The 20,754-nt window shown below is 42.9% G+C and overlaps 1 protein-coding gene across 6 annotated transcripts in view; it reads left to right on the top strand.

Moving 5' to 3' along the window:
* TNNT2 (troponin T2, cardiac type) overlaps window positions 1-20,754 on the top strand; it is a 306,241-nt gene that overhangs the window by 195,236 nt on the left and 90,251 nt on the right. For 3 of the 6 annotated variants that reach the window (XM_085599695.1, XM_085599694.1, XM_085599692.1), the window contains exons 6-8: window positions 3,435-3,464; window positions 6,268-6,289; window positions 8,524-8,584. In XM_085599695.1, the coding sequence (XP_085455821.1) occupies window positions 3,435-3,464; window positions 6,268-6,289; window positions 8,524-8,584 (113 nt within the window). Of the gene's footprint in view, window positions 1-3,434; window positions 3,465-6,267; window positions 6,290-8,523; window positions 8,585-16,536; window positions 17,144-20,754 lie in introns of those variants that run through there. The other 3 variants (XM_085599697.1, XM_085599696.1, XM_085599693.1) reach the window with 3 other exon arrangements.

The raw sequence follows: 20,754 nt of genomic DNA, 5'->3' as shown, positions 1-20,754 counted from the left end.
ATTCTTAAAAAATCCCCATATGGGATACTTCTGATAAGATGTTGAGGGTGGGAGCTCGAAGCATGAAGAATTGAGTTACCTGCCGTGCTTTTTCTATGTAGTCTGGTTTGGATTTCATTATTGACAACATAGATTTCAACATCTAAGAATTCTACTCTCTCTTTGCTAATAGTAGCAGTGAATTCTAAGTTGAGGTCATTAATATTGATGTCAGCCACAAAACGGTCCGCAGTTTCTCTAGATCCGTGCCAAATGATAAACACGTCATCTATGAAACGCCACATGTGAACAATGCCATTTTCTTGAGCCACGTTGGCGTGGCCAAGGACATGCTCCTCCCACCAGCCCACATGTAAACATGCGTAACTGGTGGAGAAGCATGCCCCCATAGCCACGCCCCGCAACTGCTGAAAAACCTCGTTATTAAAGAGGAAATAGTTGTTACACAGGCATATCTCAATCATTTTGACTAACATCTTACTATGCTCATGATGATTGATATTCCTATCCGACAGATAATATTGAATAGCACGCACTCCATCCTGGTGGTTGATGGAAGTGTAAAGGGAGCAGATGTCCATAACAATGAAATAATAGTTCGAATTCCAATGGACATTATTCAGTTTAGATAGAAAATGGCCAGTATCTTTGATGTAGGTAGGGAGGGACTCCATATAGCTCTGTAGGAAAAAATCCACATATTTAGAAATGGGTTCAAGTAACCCATTCTGTGCAGAAATAATAGGACGCCCTGGTATAGGAGACACACCTTTATGGATTTTTGGTAAGAGATAAAGGGTAGGAGTAATAGGGTGATCTTTTTTCAAAAATAAATACTCCTTTTTATTGATTAAACCCTGTCCTCTCCATTCAGATAAATTTCTGTGAACCTGTTCTTTAACTCGGTTAAGCTCTGAAAAGGAGGCCTTTCTATAACCATGGGAGTCATTGAGCTGTCTTTCTGCTTCAGTGATATACACATCCCGTGGCCATAAGACCACATTGTCCCCTTTATCTGCTTTATTGACAACAACGTCACCATGGTCATTAATCTTCCGAATAAGTTTGGAATATTGTATTTCAGTATAGCTCCGCCGTTTACGGTTTAAAGTGATGGAACGGTTAAGTTGTTTGAGGTCATCAATCATACGGTCGCTAAATACATCAATAGCGTCCCTGGGCCTCATGGGGACAAAAGTAGAACGGGGACAGAAAGGACTATTCCCCGCAATACTACTCTGTATACCCATTGAATTCAGTTCTTCCTGAGTACTAAGAGGGATATTCTCACCAATGTTAGAGAGCAAATGTAAGGTATTCAAAGTGGGAACATCAGAGACAAGAATATTTTTGCTAGGTTGGGAATCAGCAATAATATTAGTAGCAACATTGTTGATTTTATTCAACTTGAAGTATTTCATCAATTTCAGTTTACGTATGAACTTAAATACATAAATACGAGATTGTATATATTTGAAATTGTTTTTAGGACAATAAGACAGACCCAAAGATAGAAGTTGAGTTTCAGCAGTATTTAAATCCAAATCAGTCAAATTAATGACAGTATTAGGTTCTTCAGTGGTTGCAGTCTTAATTAGTTTGCTTGGGGATTCCCTCTCCCTCTCATTTTCCTCATTGCGCCGCCTCTGCCTCTTCCTCTGTTTGCGACTCTTGTTCCGCTTACGCTGTCTTTCATCTGTGGTGGTCCGCTCGGCCTTAGGGTATGCCGTCTGTCCTCTATAATAAACCCCAATTCTTCAGAGGGGGTAAAGCCACTTAATGCCGGTTGGCACTCCGCACCTAGACTATCATCATCGGATTCAATACTACTAATCAATGAACTTAGGTCAGTGTCAGATGTTGCTGGAATATCGGTCTGTTGGGGTTGAATAATAGGTGCTTTATTAGTCAACGCCTGACGTTTCACCGATTCAAACTTTTTTGAGAAAGTAAAGACCATTTTCGTAATCCGCTTTATTGCGTGCAAATTTAAAAACTTTACGCGTTTTGATTGTTTGTTCATGTTTCTCAAGACGTTTCTTGATCTCCTCTCTTGTCTTGATTATTAAATCCTGCTGATCACTGGCATCTAATTCTGCATTTAAAGCGTCAATTTGATGAACAATATCAGACCTATCGATTTCAGCATATTTGATGAGAATGCAAACCATATTCATTGATGCTTCTAGGTTGTTAGAGGCCCATTCCTTAAGCATAAGGGGGTTAGGGTTCTCAAAAGAAGGAGCAATGAGAACCCTTAGCCCTCGTGGCACCCTCCCAGCTTCCTTGTATTTCTCCAGGGATTTCTTTTCCCACCATTTGGTTAACTCTGTGCGAAGCAGCTTTTCAAGTCTTTTTAATTTAGATGTTAAATCATTCTTTTCAGTTACAGCATTGCCGCCCTTATTAACAATATTGACATCAGGTAAATTCAGAAACAGGGCGTCTGCCACTAGTTCTCGATCTTTGAGCACGTCTGCCGCTGTTGCCATAACGACAGATTAAGAAGGAAAAAACGTATGCACTAAGTATCAGGAGCAATGTTGATAAGTACCAACCAGCGGCTCCTCAAATGTTAAAAGTCACAATCTCCTCACCCGCTAGTGTCCGTGGAATAAGCGAGGCAGCTGAAGCAGCACCGGCTCACCTCGATCGAAAAAATGAAGGGTCGTAGGCGTCCTCGGAAACCTCGCAATCCTCCGGTTCAGACCTTCCGGTGACGCCGCACTGCAACTGCCAATACCTCCTTCCTTCCTGAATGCGGGGGGCTGGTTAAAGAAAATCCTTCCGGATCACTCAAGAATCGAAAAGACGATGTTGACTGCAAATAACCAGCCGCTGTTCAGAGGAGAGGGTCCGTATAGAGCGGAAACAGCCAATCCGCCGAAATTTAATTGATTTCCAAAGTCCTTCAAAATGCAAATAATGCAACAGCAGGAACAGACCACTCCGTGACTGCAAAATAAAGTGCTTTTATTCTTCAAAACAGCAGCATGACGCGTTTCGACCGGGGAACCCGGTCTTGATCACATGACATGTACAAAGATCATAGAGTTTAAATAGCATGTAGTGAACCGCCAAAACTGCTAACCATAGAATGGAAATAGAAAAAATACCATATATATACTATGTTGGTGCATCAAATTCATTGTACATTTTTGAAAATGTTTTCTAGTATACCACTTCGGTCATCCTTTTCTAGACATCTCCCAGTTCTAATCACTTTTGTTGGAGTTTTAAGGGTCTATTATGTATTGTCTTCAAGCATTTCCTAACTACATTGTATGGTATGAAAACTTACTTTTTAGACATCCAGTCATTCTGTCAATTAGTTTTTGGACTGAGGACTGTTAAAAATAAATTTTACCATACTATGGTGCATTTGCCTGTACCTAAATCTGCCTTAACAGTGCAATGATGTTTGTTTTCACCAGGTGGCGATGGAGAACAGGAGCATGGGGGAGGTAATTTTCCATACTTTAGCAGCCAGTCCCAGCCATACCCTTTTGTCACCCATCGCTGAAAGAACAAAGGTCCTGCTGAAATTCCGTCCCCAGTCTGTGCACCATTGATTGGAAACTGTGATTTAAATTAATCTAATATGATGCTGTCAAACAAATACATAATCTAAAACATGAAATTATAAACTGACTAAGAAAACAAGATGTAAATGCAAACAAAATAATTTCAAACTATGGCCCTGATTATGAGTGTGCCAATTTTTGGTGCAGAGATACTGGACGACCTGAAACTCTGATTCCTTTAAGGATATTGGGGGCCCTGGGATAAACTTATTTTGGGGGCCCCTTTTCAGAATAGATTTGAATGTATGATCCAATTTCAGCCCTCTTTGGCCAGGTCACTGACAGTGCACAGGTACACTGGTCCAAATTCGAAATGTGTTTTCATCTAATATTCAGAGATAGTGACGTGGGTTTTCAATATTGCAACACAGCAGCAGCTCACTAAAATTACTGCAAATAATCTCTATGACACCCTCCCATTTCTAATATGTGTGCTACTGTTTCGATCTTAAAGAAACTTTTTTTGTGGATGCTGCATGAAACATTAAAACAACATTTCTCTGTGAAATATCTGCAATAGAAAATCACACACCAATCATATTAAAAATAAATGAAAGGAAAACGGTCTTTAAAACAATCTGTTTAAGAATTATTAAAGATCATAAGGGCAAGACTCTGCAGAACAGAGCTGGCTCTTTCAGGGGGGCCCCCTGAAAGGTTGGGGCCCTGAGCCAGAACCCTCTTTGCCCATGCCTCAAAACGTCTCTGATCCTCGCACCAACAATCAGGTGATTACAAATGTTCTCCCTGGAATGAGGAATAACCATATAGACCTGAAAGTACTGAATCCCTTTCTCTAGTGTGTTTCTTGATTCTGGGGCATACATCACTGACCTTTTCAACCTGCTCAGAGCAGATGTAAGCTTTCTGCAGGAAGACCAGTAAGGAGTAGATTGTTGGAATCCGGAGGGGAGGTGTTGAGGGTTGTTGCCGGATAATAGCAGGCTTCATCCTGTCCAGGAGGAGTTCAGTCTGCTCAGACCGTGCATGTGTTTGGTGAGGGTTTAGCTGTATTGCTATCACTGCGCATGCCGTATTTAAAAGGGTATGGTGTCTGAAGGTCTAGAATTCTCCAGGTCCAGAATTTGTGGACCTGATATTTCTAGGCCTTTTAAACTGTTCAAATTCCACCCAGAAACTTTGGCTCTTCTAAAACTTGTAATCAGGGACTTAATAACACATATTTGCCACACACGTTTTTTAAAACAAAGGCTAAAATCTTTGAATGCACCTAATACAGACCAGACATATGGTTGTGTGCTGCGCAATAGAGGATTTTAACATATATCGAGAATGGGACAGGCGTCTTGAGACTTTCTAGCCATCCATCGCAAACTAATGATCTACAGGGGGGTTTTCAGATACCCCATAGACACTGAGGGGCCAATTTACAAATAAAATTTTGTAGTATGTTGAGTAGTACTACAATAGTACTACTCAAGATACAAAGAAATGATATTCACTAACCTACGTGCGGAGGTCAATCAATCAATCAATCAATCAGGGGTATGTAAAGCACGGCTACTCTCAGGGTCTCAAGGCGCTGGGGCGGGGGTCTGATGATCTGTCTGAGCACTGGGGTTCAGTCGAAGAGCCAGGTCTTTTGATCCATCCTGAATCGGGTCAGTGACGGGGATTGCCTGAGGTGGAGAGGCAGGGTGTTCCAGGTCCAGGCAGCGAGGTAGGCGAGTTCTTCCTCCAGTTCTTGTCTCGTGGATCCGTGGGACGGTGGCTAGGGCCAGTTGTGCAGAGCAGAGGTGTCTGGTGGGTGCGTGGAATGAGAGGAGGTGGTTCAGATATACTGGTCCTGCGTCTTGGAGGGCTTTGTATCATCCACCTACATTTTTGCAATAAATGTGGGTTGGACGGCAGAGTGGCTGGAAAATTGTAAATACTTACTACTAAATGGAAGTGGTTCAGGAGAAGTAAGGCGAGGTTAAGGAAATTTTAGGAAGTGGTTTACAGATGGACATGGAGCCACCCACAAAAGTGTATGCACACATCTGTTTGCAAACTGTACATCTAAAGTTACTGCAGTTAAAAAGGATAGAAAACTGCACTAAATATACTCCAACTCAGATTGGAGTAAGTCCAGCAACACACAAGGCCAACACCGGTACTGTAATACCCTCCCATATAGATTAATGGAGACAGGCATTTAAAATAACACCCCATGGAAATAATGTTAAAACTAAATAATTTATATTGACTTCTTAAAAATATACATACATTTAATTAAATGTTAAAAAAGATAAATAAAACATAATTAATATAGTAAAATTATTCCACTGGTGAATAGCCCCTTCAGAAAGCTGCCCAGATTATGTGTAGCTTTACTGGACCCAAGGTAGAAAATGGGTTCTCCAGTTTTGTGCAGAAAGTCATTTGAAATAGCAGTTCATCTGTGTCTGTTTGAGAAAATTGTTGTGAATGATGGCTATACGGATTCTGGGGAGTCTACCTCAGGAAATGCTCTGTTTAGTATTGAAAGAATACAATGGTGGATCCCGAAGAATCCCAGCTAACGAGGGAACTGAGAGAAATGACATAAAACGGAATATCAAGTTATTTCTCTACCATTGCAGGGTGGTGTGTGTGCAGGGAGGGAGGTGGAAGATTAAGCACGTGCTTTGCTTTTAATTGCATATTTTCTTCCCTTTTTTGTGCATTACATGGACCAAAGAAGAATCAAAACCCAAACCAAAGTAGGTAAAATAATATGTGTAATTGAAATGTGATTGAATTTAAAAAAGATTAAATTGAGCAGTGTGTATATTCTAAGCAAGGAAAAGTGAGAAAGAGGTGAAGAGCGAGAGAAAGACAAAGTGAAAATGAGAGAGAGAGAGAGAGAGAGAGAGAGAGAGAGAAATAAGAAAAAGCAAGAGTGAAAGAAATGGAGAGAAAGAGAGAGGTGGTCGTGATACGAAACGGGTCGAAGAGCAAGCAATGAGTGGAGTATTGTGGTGGCAGTAGGCCAAGGAGCTGGAGGGAGCGAGCTGATAATTAGGCGGGCCCCTTGCAAAGGAAGCACTATCTCTTACATCCAGCATTCCCATTTGAAAGAGTGAGGCTATAGAAGTGTATGTTCCCAATGTGATGGGAACAGCGCCGAGGGATGTAGCAGCACACAGAGGGTGCAGGTTAACAGAGCACCCCTCACTTTAAGAAGATGCGCAAAGGAAATACAAGGAGAAGAAAGGAAATTAGAAGTAGGAGCAGACATGACAATTGAAGGAGTGGGCCAAGACGTTAGCAGTCCGTGTGAGACTAAAACAGTGGAAGGTGTAATCGAAGATATATCTGAGTTTGGGGTCACTGAGTCAGTTCGCTACAGCTCTCTTATAGGTCATTCGAGGAGCTGGTCAATGTATGAGATATTGGGGATTTGGATGGGTCATCCATAGAGGAAGAGCGTCAGTCAGAGAACGACAGGGCTAAGCGAGACAAGGGTGGTAATGGAGAGCAATCTTCAGTAGCATCAGTAGTGGTGGTGCCCCAGCAGACGAGGTGACATGATGAGAAGGTCCGCAGGATATGACGAATATAGAGGAACGGACATGTGGGCGAACAACAAAAAGTGCATGGGAGAGTGAAAAGACAACTATCACAAGGAATGGCACTGGAGAGGAGAGAGATGGTAAAGAAGAGAGCGAGATGGACACGAGATTGCCATGTGCAAAGGGCACTGGTATACAGTGAGTTCGAGGGTGATTGGTATGAAGTATAGGAGGATGGGGGTCTTTGAGGGAGAGGTTCCAGTGTGATAGTGAAGGAGGGATTCGAGACCAAGCAAGCAATAATCTCATGTTTGGGCATTCCAAATGACTTGGCAAGAGTTTTGGGGCAGGTTTGTAGAGAATACGGGCTGGACAATGAGGATGATGCTGCAGGAGATGACTGGGGAAAAGTACAGATGACTGGACAAAACTGTAGCAGGGGCAGGGACAAGGTCACGTGTGAGGGCAGAGAATTGAGAGAAGGACTGCGGGAAGGAGGCAGAACACCAAACAGGACAGGCAAAATAGAAAAAGATTGCACTCACAGAGTGTTCTAGTGGCATGATCATTAGTCGTCCTGGTCCTCAACCTTTGTAGGCCTTATGTAACTAAACTCCGGGATCAACACCAGACAATTCATTTTGCTCTTTCAAATATCAATTTTTTAAAGAAAAATTAAATCCGTAGTAATGTTACAGTTATATGACTTAGGTTATACCATATATGTACTGCATGCTAATAGCACGATAGCTTTGAATTAATAAATAAGCCTGGTCAAAGCACTACGCTACGCTCGCGTAGTTTGCGAAGTTTGCGCTACTTTGCACTACACTAATTGCACGTAGCACAGTGCAAACATGCGTAGCATAGCGTTGTGTAGTGCAGCGGTCATTTTTGCTTGCTCGCGGTCCTCAACATCAAGTTGGCGACCGCGAGCAAGCAAAATGACATCCCGGCGAGATTCTCAACACGGGGGGGTCAGGTTTCTCTTTGTGAGTGGTCGCGTATGCTCGCGACCGCTCGCGATGAGAAACTACCAGTCCGCGTTGAGAAAGCTGCCACTCGAGTAAAAATCTACTCAAGCGGCAGAAAACTACAGCTCGCACTGTGCAAGATGCCGTTTTCAATGATTGCACAGTGCCGGATGCTTGTCCGCACTGTGCAATAATTGAAAACGGCATCTTACACAGTGCGAACAGGGTACTACGCAGTTCGCGAAGTGCTACGCGTAGCTCGCATAGTGCGAAGTGTACTTTGCGTAGCTTCGCGTAGTGCTACTTCGCGAACTACGCCCAGGGTTATTAATAAAGGCCTCAAACATGGCCAGGTAGATGATGCAAGGAGTAAACAATTAAGGAACCCTACCCCATGCACCCGTGACACACACCTGAGTGCTGTTGTTAACTTTGCCAAATAAATTGTCTATTTCTTTCCTGCTGCAGGTTGTTTATGCCAAACCTGCTGCTCCTCAAAATCCCAGATGGTGAAAAAGTGGACTTGGATGTAAGTTTAGTGGTTCAAGTCATAGTAACGTTTACTTCTACTTTCAAATGTAAGACCTCTGGACAATTTAAAAAAGAGCAAGGGCTAGTCTAGTTCTCCAGATTCCTCTCCATCATGGCAGACTTTTATCCCCTTGAGTTACATCAAATGAGGACCAGTTTCAAACGTGCAGTCTGAAGTAAGCGATTTTCAGCCTTAAAACTGGCAAGATGAAAGGTAAACAAAAAAATTACAACTGCGAAGACAACACACAAAATACTTTCTACACCTTGAAGACGTACACTTTCTATCATCAGTTCAGTTGCTCTTCATCAATATGTTGCATGTGCTACTGGGGGCTGCTATAATGTAGCAACACTAGATGTGACAATCAAGTGCACCTCCCAATCCTCCATGTGCCTGTGCATCTTTCCTTGGCTCTTGCAGAAGCTACTACTGTGCTAGAGGCAGGAGAACCAAAGAAGGTTGGATCCTTGGATCCCTAGGGACACCCACATTACTCTTTTTAGCTTAACGCCACGCTCCGCCATTCCATTGTAAATGTGCCACTAAGTTCCTAGCAATGGTGGGGCATAATTTCACGATCCCTTTTAAAATCATTCTCTTGCAAGTACGACTGATGTTGAGTGCAAATTCCAGGAGTATCCCTCACTTCTCACCCACCCCCTCTGTACACCCACAGCATGCTAAATAATTAGTTAAAATTGTGGCTCAAAAACATGTAAAATAAAACGCTGAACTTCATAAAGTATGTCACCTGAACAGTAGTTGGTCGCCTCTCTGTGAATTTTCTGTTATTTTATCAAGCTATATAACACAACAATGGAGATATGGACTTTAGAGGAAAAATTACTTTAATATTTAATTTTATTGTCCTAAAATTTAGAAATTATCACCAAGCAGGTGGTCATTTCTAAAGCACTGGCGGGAACCGCCATCATGGCAGTTCCCGTCAATTCTTTTTTAAGTTTGACACATGGCTCTGTCAAAATGATTAAACCTTCTGTCAAACGTATATTTTTTCCAAGATGAAAATCCTGAAGTGGTATTTTCTTTTTGAAAATAAACAAAAATGTCATGGGAGCCATGTCACACGATGAGGGGGCATTACACAGTTTTGACTGTCCCTTACCACCAGAGTTTTTCTGTCAATGACCGGCAGTGAAAACTGACTTGTATGTTTGCGGTTGATGGACACAGAGGTCAACCTCTTCTAGTCCTTACTCTGTTGAGCCGCCAGAGAGGTGTAGCCACTGCAGAGACTGAGTCGTTTCCCATGTGGTTACACCAATAGTCCTCCCACATTTAAATCAGGTGGGCGAACCATCATCTTGGCAGTAAGGCTGCTTTTTCACTATTGTAATGGAGTATTCTTACTTCCATGATGTAAATGAGGCCCTTAATCATTTTTTCCACCAACCAAGGACAGGGACAAGGTGGTGAATCTTCTCCAGAGAGGGCATGCTCTTGGATGTCAACTAAACCATGTTCGTACCACTCTGAGCTTTTTCCCACTCTGAGAATTGGTTCAGTTGTATCTGGTCTTGTGGATCCTCCAAAGGTATATCCTTGGACCAGGGCAAGGTGACAAACCTATCCCAGAGCAAGGTGACACATCTATCCCAGCGGCGAAGTGACCTCTGCAGCTTTATCTTGCTCTCATGTTTTAGCACTAAAAACCAATGACTTCAGCTGGAGTTTTACAGCATATTCGGCCCTCATATCTTTAGATTTGGATCTTGTCACGCTGGAAAAACTTTTGCTCCGAAAAATAGCCTTAGACTAAGTTTAAAAACTTGGACTGGTACCCAATCTCTGCTCCTTCGTGATCAGCCTGAATTCATTCCAACGTTCTGGTCAACATGAACTGATACTTATATTGGGGCTTTACCAATATTTGTGCTATATATTTTTGAAGGGCTCTTCATCTTAAAACTTTAAATTAATTTCTCTGGTTCACCTTATCCAATTTTTATTGTTTTTCTGTATTTTTACTAGTTGTACTTTCTGTTTGTTCTAAATTGGTTTGGAAATGTTGGTCTGTTTTATCTCGAGCTTAAAAATGCTGGCAGTGCTTGAAATAATCACATATTTCTCTGAGGGAATTGCCTGCTTCTTTTGCCATAACTACCAGGGACTGAGCTCTAAGAACTGTGGTTTAGCATTACCAGATTGTTGGGATGGATACCCCCTTACAAATTAAAAACCCAATATCTGACACAGGCATTTACCCGAACCCTTAACGCATAGTTGTATCTATTCACCATGTAGCTGGATTCCTAGTCTGCAATCGAAGGTTGGGACTCCAAAATTTCATTGGCTGTCTTTTGTAGACTGGTCACAGAGTTAAGGCCCAACACATGTTTATTGTGAAAGATATAATAATATAGACTATTGCATAATAAATATGAATTTAGAGTAAATGTTAGTAATATAAACACTGGGAGTTAATTCATTAAAACTAAAGATCAACAGTGAATGTCTCAGGTCCTTAGCCCTAACAATTTAACAGGCATTTAAGAAAATAGCTTAAAGGTTAGGCCTCCGATATACTGTTAGTTGATTGGTCCATGGCTTAGTTTGCAGACCAAACCTTACTAGCTGTAATAGGATAATATTATGCTAAGGTATTGTAGCAAATCAAAGTGCTGGAATTTTACAAAACCTGTAAGTCTAACGATGTGCAATGGATGTGCGGTACTTCTACTTCTACTGTTACAGGCATTAGAGTTTGATGGATACCATGAATTACATGCTCTTGATCCACCCACAAGATTTTAGATGCCTTTTTCCGTTATTGACAGGCGTAAATCAAAGTATGAATAAAGTGAGATTAAAAAAGAAAAAAAACAAAGATCCCAGTTCCAACTAGTTGTGGTCCAAATCTTTTGATTTTCCAGGGTTCTTCGGTCTCCTTGCACTTCACTGTTGGCTACTGGGATCAAATTTCAATTTTATACCGTCATCATTGAACACTTCCAAAGCTTTGAGTACTCCTTAAACAAAAGATCAATGTAACCACAGTACCATAGGGGAAAGTGAGTTAGGGCTCGCTACAAACCAAACAAGAAATTTATATTATAGTATAGATCTACTGAAGTCATCATCAAGATTCACGTTCCAGTCCATGAGCGCTGGATCAGGGGCACAGGTTGCCAGCACTAGCAGTTGCCGATGCGCAGCTCAACAGAGACAAAAGGAGCACTAGTGTGGCCCGGGAACACCTCTCACTTCTTCTGGAACCAGTTCCCATGCTAGAGATGCTGCATGTGTATCTACGTGCTGTTGGAGGCTGGAAATTGTAACCATTGTCATGGGTAGTGCAGAGGGCATGCTCATCAGGTAGAAGCGCCACACCAGGGTCAATGTCTGTGCACTTTGTTGGTGAGATTGTTCAGGAGTTCCCAATGTGATTTGCATATTTACTTTTTTAGTTTCCTCTCACTGCTTGTTGTTGTTCTCAGACATTGTGCCAGACTGGCTTAAATTTAAGCAGCTAGTACCTAGGTAGATCTTCTTCAGGACTGATTTCATCTCAGTGGAGATGGGCAGTAGAGAATTGCAGATGACCAGGAAGCATCCACCGGTCCACACAGGTGTGCCAAGTCAATTTCTTTAAATTCGTTAAGCTAGATTCCAATTTATGACTAGATGTGTGGTTTCCCCCAGATGGATAAGCAAGGAAGGCAGGAGTTGGGAGAATGGAATGGGAGCGATGATTCTACTGTATGTACAGTCACACATTCAGCATTAAATGCATATAGGCTGCTCTGAAGGGCACAGTCTTTCATGATTGCACATTACCACCACAGACCCAGTAAAAGGAAGTAGAGGTATCAGTTACTGCAGGCTAATGGATTTTATACACTGTTGTTGGTAGATCCTGCAGATTGTATCCCCAAGCCTTGTACAACAACACCACCACTCCAGCTGCCTGTAAGGACTACTTCTTCAATGACAATATTCGTGGTGGGCGTTCTACTGTCATTCTTTTTCAAGCACCCCAGTAAGGCTGTTTTGGTGGTGTGCAGGAGTCAGTGTTCAAGCAATCCAATTGATCAGAAGCCAACTGAGACCGCATTGAAGCCTGACTAACTTTATTGGGATAGGCCTTGTTGGAAATTGGGTTACTGGTTGGGGGGGGCCTACTCAAGTACCAATGACAATCTCTTTCAGGGTGAGACCTAATCATACCCCAAATTAACCTGTGCTCAGCCCTCTGGTAGCTTGGCACAAGAGCAGTCAGGATTAACTTAGAGGCAATGTATAAAGTATTTATGCAGCACTTCAAACCTTAAAAAAGAGAAAATACAACACAAGACAAATTCCACATCAATTTAGTAAAATAGAGTAAAATGTAATACATTATTTGACACCAAAAGAACAAACATCCGATCAGAAGAACCAGAGAATACAATTTTAAAGTTTTCAGACCTAAAAACCCAAAGCGCTGCTTGCAGTTATCTGGTCATGCGAGACTGGGTAAAAGTCACAAGTTGAGACCAACTGCGATGGAGCACAGGCCGGATACAGGGACCAGGTTAGTCCAGCTGAAAGAGTTACCGAGTTCCGTTCAAGGTGAAAGGGGCAGCAAGGAGCAGTGAGAGCGTCATGGATTGACATCGATGTAATGTGAAAAGCAAGCTAGGCGTTGCGGATGGTCATTGTTATAGCATGAAAAGCCCTGTCAGGCATCAAGGACAGTCGTTGCTGAAGTTTTGCACTGGAGTCACCGCAGAGCTGCCAATGCTGTAGCATGAAGTACAGATCTTGCTTTCCCGGCATTGCTGGTGGTTGCTGTGGTGCGGAGAGTCAGGTTCACCGGAGCTTCCCGTTATCTGGTGGTGCAGGTGGCAAGATCTTGTTGCAAATTGACCTTTCCCATTTGTGTAATGAGCCCAAACTTCATGATTTCTCCTTTTCTTTAGCGAGGAGTTCAACTGATACCACACCAAGGGCCCACGACCTGTGGGGCACCTCTTGAGGTCAGGAACTTACTCCAGCAGAAGGCAGTAGGCAGTAGGGCTCAGGTTGGTCCAGTTGCAGGTCAAAGCAGCAGGTCAGCAGGGCAGTTGCAGGGCACCTCTGGAGCTTGTTATGTCACTGGAGAAAAGTCACCTGACCCTTGGAGTCACTTCAGCTTGGGATAAAGGGTGCAGGTCCAGTTTTCCTTCTCAGCAAGTAGGGCAGCAGGCAACAAAGCAGCAGAGTGGCACTCCTTCTGGCAGCAAAGCAAAACAGCAGGCCTTCTTCTGTAGCATCCACTGGTTCAGGAGTGTATTGAAGAGTTGGGTGTCAGGGTCCAATATTTATATCTGGTGCCCACTTTGAAGTAGGAGATAGTCCGGGAGGTTTCCCTTTGAAGTTTTCGGCCTCTCCTCCCCTGTCTCCAAGCTGGTTGCATGAACAATGCAGTGGTTACAAGTCCTTTATGTGAAGACAGGGCAAAGTCCATTAAGTTGTAAGTGGGCTGTGCCCAGCTCCGCCCCCCAATCCTGCCAGTTGATGGCCCATCCAGGCACAACTAATCCCTGTATTGTAAGACTGTCTGGGAGGAATAAACAAAATACAACTGCCAACCACACTCAGTCATGTGACCCAGAACACGCTGCAGGCATCAAATGGTTGAGGAAAGAAAATGCCAACTTTCTAAAAGTGGCATTTTCAAAATTGTAACTCAAAATCTGACTTTGCCATTAAAGAGGGCTTTAAACTACAATTCTTTAGACACCAAACTCGACATTCCCACTTGCCTCCAATTAAATGCTGTTACTTACAAAATGTAATAAGTTAACTGAATGTTATTCTATGGGAGAGGTAGGCCTTGCAGTGGTGAAAATTTAAGTTTAAAGGTTTTTTACAAGCAGAACATGTAAAAGTGAAAAGTACATGTTCAACTTATTAAATATGCAGCACCCTGCTCTGTGAGCTCTTTAGGGCCTACCTAAAGGACGACTTATATGTATTAAAAAGGAAGGTTTAGGGCAGGCAAAAGATTTATTTTGCTAGGTCAAAATGGCAGTTTAAAACTACACACACAGACTGCATTGGCAGGCCCACGACATGTATAAAAGGGCTAAACATGTGGCATAATCACTGTGGTAGCTCCACTAGTAGCATTTAATTCCCAGGCCCTGGGTACATGTGGTACCACTTTACTGGGGCCTTTTATGTAAATTAAATTTGCCAATTAGGTGTAAGCCAATTTCTCCATGTCTAATGAAGAGAGCACAAGCACTTTAGCACTGGTTAGCAGTGGTAAAGTGTGCAGGGTCCTAAAAGCTGACAATAATGAGTTCAGAAACAGGGCCAAACTGGATGTGGGTGCCAAAGCCAAATATTGGACTTTGCTTTTTGATGCATTAAGGTTTAAAACCTTGTTGACTACATACGCAGTATTCATAAAACTAAAACTAGAAAGTCTTAAAATATAAGGGTAGGCTAAATTGACATATACAGATCTATTTGATGGAAATGTGTTAACTATGATAAATGAATGGCAGGGGGGAGAAATTGGGCTGTGTCTAGATGTATTCACTTAGCAGGTGCTACGTTGCCAACTAAATGCTTCTTCAGGATACTGTCAACTGGCCAGCATAGTTGATCAATCACATCACACCAATGCGATACAAAAGCACAAAACAAAAAATATTGGAACTGATTAAAAGACCTGTGAAATTTGGCAGCCACAACCAACAGTTAAATCAGGACTGCCTGCATGCGTTCTTGTCCGGAAGCCAGACTTCTGGTTGTAAGTAGCCTCACTGTTCTGATTAACTCTATTAGGTGCAGTTATTGGGACCTATTCAAAAAGGCATTTTAGATTAGGGAAAGTAGTAATCCTCTGGTACTCATGTATTCTTGCATGCCCTTGTGAAGAGGCTCAAAACATCTAAATTGGAATCAAATGGAAATAGGGAATAAGATATCACAAAAAGATGTGATGGTCATTGAAAGTATTCCTAATTCAGGGCAAACCCTATTTTGCATTTAATGACTGAATGTTTCTTTTTGAGCTCCGCTGATACATAGAGGACATGCCAGTTATATTGGATGAGGGAGCCTCAACCACTTGTTGTGCAATGCTCCATCCTAGGCTACCTCATCCCACCCTGGTAAGATGTTACTAACATTGTGGGTTCTACCTCAATGCAATGGAGTGCTTGATATTATAGATACTATATAACCAGGAGACCCAGGTGAGTTAAAGTAAATAAAAACCCAAGTATATCCTTTTATTAGTGGGTACTCCAGGGACGTTACAACTGAGATAGGTGGAGGGTGGATGCACTTTTGGCTGACATGCTTCTGCCCTCTCTAGTGCCAATACCAGTCCGGGGCATTCATCAGGCAAAAATAATTCCTATCTCTTATTCTGAATGCTTCTTTATGCCTGAATTAGGTATCCTGTCAATGACCATTGAATATTTTGTGATGTCTGATTTTCATGGAATTGATTAATGCTCAGGGAATATCCACATACATTTAGAAATAGAACGGTCTGTGCGCCTCTTTTCACTTTAAAAATAAGTTGAACGTTTCGGGTCCGATTCACAAAGGCATGTAAGATAATGCAAACAATTCAAGTGGTTGTGCAACTTCCTGAACTCATAAATGGCCCTGAAGCGTTGTCTGTTCTCTTGTGTCACATACTTCAGTGTTATGGCATACATATTAAGGTACAGATTAGGGTAATAGCAAGGGCGGATCTCAAGTTATTATGAACTTGTGATGAGGCCGACTTTGAAGCTACCACATCATTTCGGTTCCAGAAGCTGCAGCTCAGCTGGAGGCACCCAGAGAACATTCCGAACTCTATATTGAAAGTTTGTCCAGCTTAAGTTGGATGTGTGTGTTTTTGGGATGGAGGGAAGGGGACAGAGTCACTGAGGGACAGATATGCACGGTACTCATACTTGACAGTAAGAACTGCTCATGTCTTTACCCTATAGGACATTCACCGCAAGCGCATGGAGAAAGACCTGAACGAGCTGCAGACACTGATCGAGGCGCACTTTGTAAACCGCAAGAAGGAAGATGAGGAACTGATTGAGCTCACAGATAGGATTTTAAGAAATAACGTTTCCTTAAATAAGTACTTTTATAAATAAATTGCACCCTGTTCCTGCTTTCAGATGCGATAACAAACAGAGCAGCAGCAGTGGTGGCAGCAGTGGCTGGGGGAGTAGGGCAGGAAGGTTTTTGAATTCATAATTTTTTTTTACAAACCTTACCTGATCCTGCCGGCCACCTCGTGCTTCTCAGTTCTCCTGCTGCTTCTGGTAGACCCTGGGACAGACTCCCCATCCCATCCAGATGCTACTCTCATACTATGAGATAAGCACCCATATTGGCCTGAGCAGGCTGGTTTGACGCTCCACTCAGACACAGGGAGTCTGTGACCTTTCTCCACCTGGCTATAAAATACAGCTGGATGGGGAAACCTAAATGTGCATGTCTGTTTGGACAGATATGAGCACCAGAAGTGCCCATAGCCCTTCATTCCTTCTCCCTCCTTAGCCCGGCCCTACCCCTCCCCACATACGCGTGGCTGAGAAAGCATTTAAAAAACAGAATTATAATAAAATATCATTTTATTCTTTAGCTGCTGGCTCTGAGCCAGTGAGGTTACGCTCCTCCACCATTGCAGAGGAGCCACCGCTGATTTGCTTCACCAGATGTACGGTGGGGAATAGAAGGCTACAGGCGTAGTAGTACTGTGGTTCAAACCTGAAATGGACTGCGTCCAACAGGGCCAGCAGTAACGTAATGTTGCCAGAAAGAATCCTCAGAGTGCATTCTGCAGACCGTGGGCGGTGATTACTGCGCCTGCTTAATACCATTCTGGGTTAGGTAGGTATTTACCTTGTGTAGTAAGTCCCACCTATTCAGAGTAATACAGGTGTGAATGAGGCATAAAATCTACTGCTGATGTTTTTCACACCAATTAGAGGTTGTTTTTCATCTTTGTAATATTTTGATCTGGAAATTTTCAACAGGCTTTACCTGAAGAAATATGCCCTAGGAAAATGATGGGTTCAAATATTTGCCTCATTCAGAAATTAATGCAGGGATCAGAATTTCAATTTGTGTCTGAGCTCTTGCTTGTGCATACGTCAGAATGTACCTCAGTGCCAGGAATGATGGCCGTCGTGTTTGCCTTTGCTCAGGAACAGAGGAACGGCCTTTGCAAAATGTGTGTAGTGTGTCCACATGGCCCGTTAGGGAACCCAATAGCTGAGTAGCAGAAGCAGATCTGCCTTCATTCTATCATCTCAATCCAAATAACTGATTAATCTATCCACCACTCAAATTACTTTCATATTTTCAATATACTAATCCTTTATGGATTCCGAAGTATCGGGCTACTCGCCAAAAAAGAGCTTCAACACCCCATCAGGGGTAGCAAGCGCTAGATAAATGCAAACCTTTTTCCCTCTTCTATGCCTCCACTATCCTTCTCAATCCAAATAACTGACTAACCTATCCACCACTCAAATTACTTTCATATTTTCACTACAAAAATTAATCACTAATCTTTTATGCGTTCCGGAGTAGCGTGCTACTCGCTGAAAAATCGCTCTAACGGCTCGTAGTAAGCAATATATAAATGCTATTACAATACAATACAATAAGAAATCACTGAAGGTTTTTTCAGCCTGGGGGCAGAGGGAAATTACACTATTGTAGCAATGCCAGCAAAATGAGTCCGGAATCCGACGGGTATACTGAGCCCCAGCAGGGAGTCTAAAGGAGACAATAGCACAGGTAGATACTATTGATCATATCGTTCAAAACCGATCTATTTGCTAGTGCCTGATTTCGCTGTGGGAGGGGTAACACAGTCGTGCAGTGATGACAGGTAAACATAGTACGGAGGATGGTGACACCAGCTTTCTAGAGAGCGCATGCAATCTGCTATTTGGTCACAGGAGGTCACTAATGTGCTATGGATGCAAGAAAGCAACAGATTAACTGCAAGTTAGAACGGGAACCTTGCTCCTCCGAACCATACCTACATTGGGGCATGTCATCAAGGTGGCGCTATGAAATTATCGCCGCTTTTGCGTCCATTTTCGGGTAAAAAGCGGCAATAATTTCATCGCCTTATCAACAAAGACATGCTATCGCGTGTTTTGCTGACTTAGCGCCCGTCACAACAACGCCCAGCTTTGCATCGCTAATGAGATGCAAAGTGGGCGTTCCTTCCCAAAATAACTGGAGAAATGTCGCTAACCGACATTTCTCCAATTATCAATGGGCACGCTAACAAGCATAGCAATAAGAAATGTATCGCTAACCATGGTTATCGCTACTTTCCTTACGCCTGCTTTTAATTTGACTTAGCCATGATATCCAATGGAAGGTGGATATCATGGCTGAGTCTGCCCTGCCCTATCAACGAGCTATCGCCAAATGTTGTGAGATTATCGCTGGATTTCCAGAGATAATCGCATATTTGGCAGCTTGGGCCTGGAATTTTATCGCTTTTGAGATAAGCGTTGCTGACAGCACGCTATCTCAGCGATAAAATTCAGCGTTAGCCGGCGATAATTATCCTAGCGCTATGTGCGCTTAGCAATAATTATCGCCGGTTGTTGCTGATATGCTCCATTGTTCTGATGGCTGGATTGCCATCCAAAGTAAATTTGTATTGCTTTAGGGATATTAATATCAAAAGGATGGTCTTCCGGCACAGAGCTGGACAAGAGGATATAGTTGCTACTGATGACAGAGGATGCAATAGGAAGAAAGGAGAAAATCGAATCCATTGGTAAAGGCAGTCCTTTCTGGGTTAAATTCTGAAATTATGTTTGATTTCATGTAAATGAGAATCTCTCTTTGATGTGGTTACTGCAACTGGTTTGTTCTTAGAGACTGCAATCACTAAGAGCGAGATTTAATATTTGGCAGACAACCCTTCCTCTGCCAGGGTGACGGAATAAATTACTCTGCCTCCATGACAGAGGTGCTGGTCACTACATTTTGAAATGTCCGATGGCCTAGCGGACACGTCAAACATTGACAAGAATGCCGGTTTCTGCCAATGAATTGTAAATTTGATGGACAGCTCTGGCAAATTTAAAATTATTTTTTTTATCTTCAGAAAGAAACGAGATTTTCTTTTTGAAAATGAAAGAAACAATGCCCTCCTCACCTTCGGAGCTTCTTCCCGATGGCGAGGGGGCACTGAGCACTTTTAGGTGTAACTTACTGCCAGATTTGAAAAATGTCTCTATGTCCGCTCATCTAAATTAAGCGGGCGGACATGCAACCAAACCCATGACAGCCCTTACTCTGTCGGGCTGTTTTAGGAGTTTGATCATGGTGGAGTCTCCACCATCATCAAACTATGGTCTGCTCGAATTTAAATTGAGTGGGTGGACCATTATGTTGGTGGGGAGGGTACTCAATCTCCTTGGTGATTGAGTACCCTCTCTGCCAATATATAAATCAAGCCCTAAGTTAATCAATCAATCAGGGTTTGTAAATCGCTGTTACTCACCCTTGAGGGTCTCTAGGCACTGTGGGGTGATGGGGGTCGCAGCAGATCAGACTAAGTGCTGAGTTCATCCGAAGAGCCAGGTCTTAAGGTCCTTCCTGAATTGCGTCAGTGAGGGTGATTTCCTGAGGTGGATGGGCAGAGTGTTCCATGTCTTGGAGGCGAGGTAGGAGAAGGGCATTCGTCCAGTTCTGGTCTGACTGATTCATGCAACGGTAGCCAGGGAAAGCTGGGTGGAGCGGTGGTGTCTGTTGGGTATGTGGAATGTGAGGCGGTTATTCAGGTATGTGGGTCCGGGTTGTGTAGGGCCTATATGCATGGATGAGTACTTTGAAGGTTACTCTTCTGTCGACTGGGAGCCAGTGGAGGTTGCGGGGGTGTTGAGTGATGTGGCCGAGATGGGGGATTTTGTGGATTAGGCGTTCTGGAGTCTTCTGTGGATTATCTGGGTGAGGCCGGCATAGAGTTCATTGCCGTAGTCAAGTCTGCTGCTGATGAGGGCATGGGTGACTGTCTTTCTGGATTCAGTGGGGATCCATCTGAAGGTCTTTCGGAGCAAGCAGAGTGTGTTGAAGCAGGCCAAGGAGACGGTGTTTATCTGGTGGTCCATTGTGAGCAAGGAGTCCACTACGATGCCGAGGTTTTGTGCATGTTTCGTGGGGGTAGG

The sequence above is a fragment of the Triturus cristatus genome, chromosome 1_1 (genome assembly GCF_964204655.1).
Source record: "Triturus cristatus chromosome 1_1, aTriCri1.1, whole genome shotgun sequence".
NCBI classification, from domain to species: Eukaryota; Metazoa; Chordata; class Amphibia; order Caudata; family Salamandridae; genus Triturus; species Triturus cristatus.
Note: the sequence above shows the minus strand (reverse complement) of the source record. Positions and strands in the feature narration are given on the sequence as shown.